The sequence below is a fragment of the Oratosquilla oratoria genome, chromosome 3 (assembly GCF_046742065.1).
Source record: "Oratosquilla oratoria isolate Oo_2021 chromosome 3, ASM4674206v1, whole genome shotgun sequence".
NCBI lineage: Eukaryota > Metazoa > Arthropoda > Malacostraca > Stomatopoda > Squillidae > Oratosquilla > Oratosquilla oratoria.
This window is the reverse complement of record NC_134779.1, coordinates 29,912,249-29,919,699: the sequence shown is the minus strand read 5'-3', so window position 1 is coordinate 29,919,699 and position 7,451 is coordinate 29,912,249. Positions and strand designations below refer to the sequence as shown.

Below are 7,451 nucleotides of genomic sequence, written 5' to 3'. Positions count from 1 at the left end.
GCCAAGAAAGATGTTCCAATCGTCTTTGGTCCGGATGTCTTCACAAACTTGTGGCATCTAGATTCATTCAAGCCAGTGTTCATCCGATACTTCAAGCATTACATAACTTCAGAAAAGTTACCTGTGTTATTCGAAAGTACTGTGTTTGTTGTCATGACTAAAACTATTTTAGCAGTTTCGTTCCTTTCTCAAAATTATGAAAGGACTCATGTTGCCTATTCGCATGAATGAGGATGTGTCGTTTGATTGTCAGAACTCATGTCAGCCTGTAAGTGCATCACAAAGATCTAGTCTTACATCCTTAGCCACTCTCATGTAACACCAGTTATTCTTTGAAGGTGTGCTAACATTCATCCACATTTTTGACTGAACTTTATGGCAGTGGAACTAACATTACTGTACCAATTGTGACAGATGTCCTGGTCACTATATTGTCATCCTCACAATCAGAAGATAAACAATGCATATAGATCCTTGTATCTGCTTCTTTGTGGTTAATTTTCCCACCATGTCACGCTAAACCACACCCTTGTTTGCCTCGATGTGATAGCATTCTCCGTGGGGCATCTGGGAAGACTTCACGATCTTGATTTTTTTTTTTTTTTTATCAAATCAAGACTCCAGTTATCGGCAAGAAACTCCAGAACTGTTTCTTGAGGAAACCTCAGAACATCATTCAGATCCTTTGGCACTCTTCTCTGTTGTCGGCTCCTCATCGATCTCTCTTCTTATATTTCACTTGTGAATAAATGGAGGAACAACCAGCTTAAATAAAAATACATGTGGATAGGTGGAGGAAAATCCACTTGGAAATGTACTGGCTCACATCAGCTAATTTCAACATGGCTGTTCCTTCATTAGTTTACACTCCACTCTTTTGATTTCTTAGATTCAACGACATATTCTTTTTTCCTACTGAAAAAGAGCCTCCATCCTACCAGGGCCGAGTTTTGCCATCGTGGCCAAAAAAAGAAAAAAAAAAAAAAGAAAAAAAAATTGTGCTAAAAGCATCGATAATGATACTTTGTTGGTCAATTAAGCATTACAATATATTACTCATATCCCTCTTCAGCATTACAAGCCCAACAACCCTGATGCATAATACAAAATAATTTGCGATTCGATTTGAAAGAAACAAGACCTAGGTATGCAGCATTGGCTCTACTGTTCCTCAATTTTTAAATGGCATGTATACCCAATTATCACTGTTCAAAATAAAATTGCTGGTTTATCTAAATTACCTGATCTTTTGGAATATTTTGGCAGAGGCAGGGTCAATCTTTCGGGCCACCCTTTAGAAAAAAAAAATCACCAATTATGATATTCTACATTTTACTGACATTAAATGCCTTGACAGAAGTGGCATGGTAACATTGGAAATTACATCATCAGCCTACGGTGAAGACGTACAGCTATTGTACAGCCATGCATGCTTAGCTACAGTGTTGCATATGATGAATCGGCATGGTTCATAAGTAATTAATCATGTTGTGGTTACTTTTGACTGATGCTGAAGTCTAAGTAGGCCTATCCTACTTCCTCTTCCTGATCAGTAAAATCTAACGGATATTTAAACAAGATATGTTTTTAGGATGCGATTTAAACACACTAAAAAGCGTCACTTACAACCAAACTTAAATGGGGTTCACACCTTAACAATAAGAGATCTTTGATAAGTAAAGACTAGAGTATTTTTACAAAAATTATTTGATATCCTACAGATGCGACTTAAATGCACTTGAAGTAACGCCCCTTTACGTTATTTTTAAACGAATTTTGCGCCAAATTTGGCACTTAATTAAGAACCACGAATCCTCGATCAGCGAAGTCAGAAAACGATTCCTGCAAAACATGACGTCAGTTTGCGCCACATGTAATGTCCAGGCATGCTACATCTGTAATCACGTTGTCCGAATGAAGCTTTTGGTATAAGAGTTGTATATGTATGCAAGTAAGTAATCTTGACCTATTTTGGGAGGATTTTCATGCAGCTCCTACTATGCACCAATTGGAAAACTTAAGAATCATAGGGGATTACGTGTGTGTGTGTGTGTGTATATGTATGTGTGTGCTTTTCCACTACTTACGAATGCACACTAGTGTGAAGACTGCGTCTTTTGTTTATACTTTGCTAACTTCGTGCACTTCGCCCCCACCATTTTCCTTTCAAGGAAAAGCTATGATTAAATATCTATCGTGACTAGAACCTCTGGTAAATATAAAACCGTTTCTTATTTGCCACTTTAAGAGTTAATGTTGGGAACAATGACTTCACACTTCAAGATTTGTTTGGGAAACTCCCTGCCTTTGACTTGTGAAATTCCGCTCTCGATTGGCATATGCCTCTTCTCTCTCTTACTTTTTCTTCTTCATCTCTCCCATGCCAGGGCTTACGCATATGATGACACACAGGTACAGGGAGTTCTGAAACTTTATATCTGGGCGAGGTTTAAACGTGTGATTGTCGAAACATGTCTTCTGTGCAACCCGTGATTAATGACTAAGTAGCAACCGGGGCCAAGTCCTGCCCATCTTTCCAGGTAGCCAGTGGCAGTCCTCCCTCTGACTCATGCGCGTTAGGGCTAAGCATTGACGCTCGAAGTTGTGGGTGTCTGTCTGGACAGGAGAGCATTACTGCTAAGACATGAATGTTGTGCCACACGAGCCTTGGCTAGCTTGAAACAAACTGCTTTAACTGTACAAGCAATCAGAGACTAGAATAAATGCTAGCCTGCCAACACCAAGAGCGGAAAATCAATATTATTCTACTTTACTGCCATTCATTTATGACAGATCACTGTACGTGTTTTGGGTTCCCGAAAGTATTAGGCTTAAATTTATGCACGGATTATTCCCATCTCAAACGTGTGATATAAAATATAACGATACCCTTCTCCGTGCACTTCTACTCACCACACACGCTGTCTTATTACCCACAGCCGTACCCACTACAAAAGGTTAGGCTTAGTGAAGTATGGTAAACTAGGTTAGATTAGGTGAGCTACGCTTGGCCAGTTTGGTTAAGTTAGGTCAGTAATAATTAGATTGGTTAGATTAAATTAACTAGGGAAGTTAGGTTGGTGGGATAATGTTATATTAGGTAGGTCTGATATATTAGACAAATTATCATCGTCTTCAACCAAACATTTTCCTTGATCTTCATAACCCTTTTCAATTATGTGGGTCCCGCTTTAATTAAGATTGTTGGAAAAACGGTAGTTATTAATGTTCAATTATATTTGGGTAAAGATTAATCTACCATAAGAAAAACTGGAGAATAATGCAAAACATGAGAGCGGTGAGAGTTGGTGAAAATAATATCGACAAACGTCATCAGTAAACAGTGATTTTGGCGTGTGGTGAGTAATGACTAGATTCACTAGAAGATATGTATATCCCATATCACGCATTTACGACGGTGATAAATTGCATAGAAATTTAAGTTTGTGATAATAGGAAGCAAAAATGTTCAATCTATGAAACTGTAAGGGGGTAAAGTATAATTCCATCGAAAGATCTGTTGCAAATATTGTCATCACGGTTTGGCTAGAGACACGACGCAAATCTTCTGTACAGCTTAGATATTCATATTTCTTGAGGAAAACGTGGCAAGTGAAGAAATTATATTTTTTTTCCGGCAGGTGTTATCAGCCGGGAAAGGCTGTTATTTCTACCTTAAAACAAAACTTGAGCCTTAAAAGAATATTCCCTTCCATACACATGCATACGTAAGCCATAGACTATACTCTGTACGTAAACCATTTCCCCTCGCCATCCATACAAGCAGTTCACGCAACTCGCACTTCCACACCGTGGCAGCGATGATCAGGACTTGTCGACCTCCAGAAGGCTCAAGGCCTCGTTCACGTGGGCCGGCAGTGGGAGGTTCTTGTCCACGTCGGGGTGGTGGTACGAATCCAGGAAGTGGGGCGTCCCCGGAATATCTTGAGGGAAACTCTTAGGAAGACAGTCTCTGGAGCGAGGCGTGAAGGACCAGCCGGGCGTGGCTGCAAGATGCCTGCAGGGGAGGGAATGCAAATGAGTCAAAACCTACTGTATTCCGGTTTCCAGATCTAGTGCATGATAAGCTGTCACGCTGTTTGGGGCCGACTTTGTGGCTCGTTGTTAGCTATGGCAAAGTCTTCTTTTGGAGTCATTAGACAAGAAAGGTTATGATAGTATTGTAACCAGGAAGGGGGGAGGAGATGATGGTCGTTATAAAGATGTAGCCGCATCATGTGACACCGGCCTAATTGCTCCAGAAATAGGGAGAGAGGGAGAGACGAAAAGCCAGCAATAGTAAATAAAAAAAAAATCTTGTGGTTCTTCTTGGTTATGACACTTGTTACTACTGATATAGATGTCATTGTTTCAACCACTCACATCAGTGTAAATAGTTCAGTGATGTTTATATAAACAAGACATGCAAAGCTTGTACCTGAAGTTATAATATCGTCATGCAAGGATGTGGGAGTGTGGGTTATGTTTCCCGACAGACACAACCGTGATATTATGTGTGAGACATACAGTGTTGATAATGATAAGAATGGCCTTTAGCTGCATGGACGGAAAAGTGATGATGAAAAATAACTCGCTGAGAATAATTCATCCCAGATTAGAATGTGCAGTGGTGATGTGGTTAAACATAAGAATATAAGAATGGAGGAGACTGCAAGAGACCATAAGGCCTACACTAGGCAGTTCCATGTTCCTTACCACCTGTCATCCCCATCCATAAGATTATCTAATCTAGTCTTAAAACAACCAGTTGTTTCACTGCTCACTACATTGTTACTACGTCTATTCTATTCGTTAACCACACTGTTGGTAAACCAGTTCTTGTCTGATTTAGCAACAGAAATAATACAGAGAAAATACAAAGAGCAGCAAGTAAATTAATCCTCAGACTAACATATAAATCATACAAGGTGAGATCAGACGCAAAGGACCTGTCACCATGAAAAGAAAGAAGAGAAAGGGGTGATGTAGTTGCGTTCCTCACGTCTTGGATAGGAGAGGACAAAACTGAGAGAGGGAACTTCTTTTGTATTCAGGGCACGAGGGCGCCTCAGAGTCATGGAAATACATTGGAAAGGTATCCGTGCCTGGAAGATATCAAGAAACGCAGTTTTCCATGCGGATGCATCGAGGCCTGGAATAGCCTTAAAGGAGATCAAGTCCAGATGGAAATCATCAGCGATTTTAAAGCTAAACTTTGGTGGATGAGGGAAAGGGAAACGGGATCACGGCGGGGCAGCTTCCTTCCTGGATATTGCAATTAGGGAAATACAATTAAGTGGATGCAATTAGGTAAAGGCACAAACATCCACGCGGATGCGCGGGAACGCATGCGCACACACACACACGCACGCGCAAACACACTCAAACATACACACAAATACGCGAACATACACACACACACACACACACACACACACACACACACACACACACACACACTCACACACACACACACACGAACAAATACACACGCGCGCGCGCTCGATTTCACATAAACGATCGCACGCATGCACACACACGCACGCACACACACGCACGCACACACACACACACGTATACATACACGCTCGCACGAGCACACACACAAACACACGCACGCATACACGCCCGCATACACACACACACACACACACACACACGCACACACACACACACACACACACACACACACACACACACACACACACACACACATACACACACAAACACACACACATTTGTGATCTTCCTGTACCTATGAGTTGTTGGGCTGATGTTGATCTTGAGGGGTTCGGATCCGGACTCGAACTGGTTGGCGATGGTGACGTTGGCGCCGAACATGCAGTAGCGGGGCATGGCCGTGCCCACGACGCCGGCCAGCACGTTGCCCGTGTGTAGGCCGATCCTCATCTGTGGAAGGAAGAGGCAAAAGAGCGTCAGTGTGGTGTCCCTTGTGAGGGAGGTGGCGGCCTCGGAAGCCTCCGGGTCATGCGCTTGCGTAGTCACGGGTTCGAGTCCCGGGATCCTATCCCATTCGCAGCAGTGGCAGTTATCTGTCCCAACAGTCCCCAAAGAGCATTGTAAGGTAGAAGTGACGAGCATTATCTGCCGTTTCTTTGAAAAAAAAAGATGGATAAAAATAAGATTCTTATGATGTTATCGCATTATCTAGTTTCTCTTTTATTTGTTTCAAAGCTTTTCCACCTCATTTCTGCTCTCTCTCTCTCTCTCTCTCTCTTCTCTCTCTCTCTCTATCTATCTATCTCTCTCTCTCTCTCTGCAGGTACTGTGCCAAAGTGCTGGTCGACGCAGCTTTTCAGATTGGGTTTGTTTTCATCTTTGCCAGATGGCACTTACGTGGAGCCTCACCTCACACGCAGATGATTACAAAAAAAAAAAAAAAAATGGACGAGAAAGAAAAAGAAACGAGAAAGAAAAAAGACGAGAGAGAGAAACAAGGACGGGGAAGAAATAAAAAATGAAAAAAGAGAGAAAGGGAGAGGGAGAGAACGAAAAATAGAGAAGAACGACGTAGACTTGGCATGTCTTAACTTCGTGAAGGCGAAGAGTACAGATGGCGAGGAAGTTAGAGGCGAAGGTATATAATCGTCCTTGTGTTTACTCGACAGACACAAGGTTACACACACTCGTGGGTCCCCGTCCCAGCCCTGCAAGGGTCTCAGGTGCTCCCGTGGCGTCCTGTCTCGACTCCCCCTTCGAGAGGGAAATGTGATAACTTTGGAACTTTAAAAAAAAAAAAAAAAAAAAAAAAAAAAAAAAAAGGGAAACCCACAGAGGCTTCGTCCCCCAGCTGAATGCGGTCATGCAGGATTGGCTAAAACCAGACAGAGAGTATCGGAAGAGTTGACACTTGGTCAATAAACAGATAATTTTGGCGCCAATTGCCCCAGAAAGAAGGGAAGGGGGGAAGGGGACAAGAACTGTGGCCAATAGTTCCTGCCGTGTTTCATATCTAACAATTCTTTGAATAAAATCGTAAGAACAATTCTCATCCTATGGAAAAATAAATAAATACATTGAAAGATACGCATAACTCAGTGACTAATAAGTATTACCAATGTAAACAATAATTTGTTGTTTCGTTGAGCTAAACATTATATTTCATACTTCCTTCAGCGGCCTCGTCATTAATCATAAATGACAGCAGCAGGAACAATAACGCAGCGTGCATGGAAACATGACTGTCAATAACACAGATTCGTTTACGTGTACACACACATGTACACGTACACACATACGCACACATACACACACACACACACACACACACACACACACACGGCGTGGTGGTAGCGTTCGCAACCGCTACTACAGCTGTCCGAGTTTGAATTCCGCTCAAGGCTGAAATAGAATTATTATCGCTGCGCTGCGAGTCGTTACTCCAACTCTCGTGGGCGAGGAGTTGTGTGTGTGTGCGTGTAAGGTTACAA

The 7,451-nt window shown here is 42.1% G+C and overlaps 1 protein-coding gene across 1 annotated transcript in view; it reads right to left on the bottom strand.

Moving 5' to 3' along the window:
* Gycalpha99B (guanylate cyclase 1 soluble subunit alpha 2) overlaps positions 1–7,451 on the bottom strand; it is a 130,006-nt gene that overhangs the window by 2,359 nt on the left and 120,196 nt on the right. Inside the window, exons 11-12 of the mRNA XM_076178357.1 lie at positions 5,756–5,910; positions 1–4,018 (exon numbers count right to left, since the gene is read on the bottom strand). The exon at positions 1–4,018 is cut by the window's left edge and continues 2,359 nt beyond it. Of these exons, the coding sequence (XP_076034472.1) occupies positions 3,826–4,018; positions 5,756–5,910 (348 nt within the window). The 3' untranslated portion in view covers positions 1–3,825. The remainder of the gene's footprint in view (positions 4,019–5,755; positions 5,911–7,451) is intronic.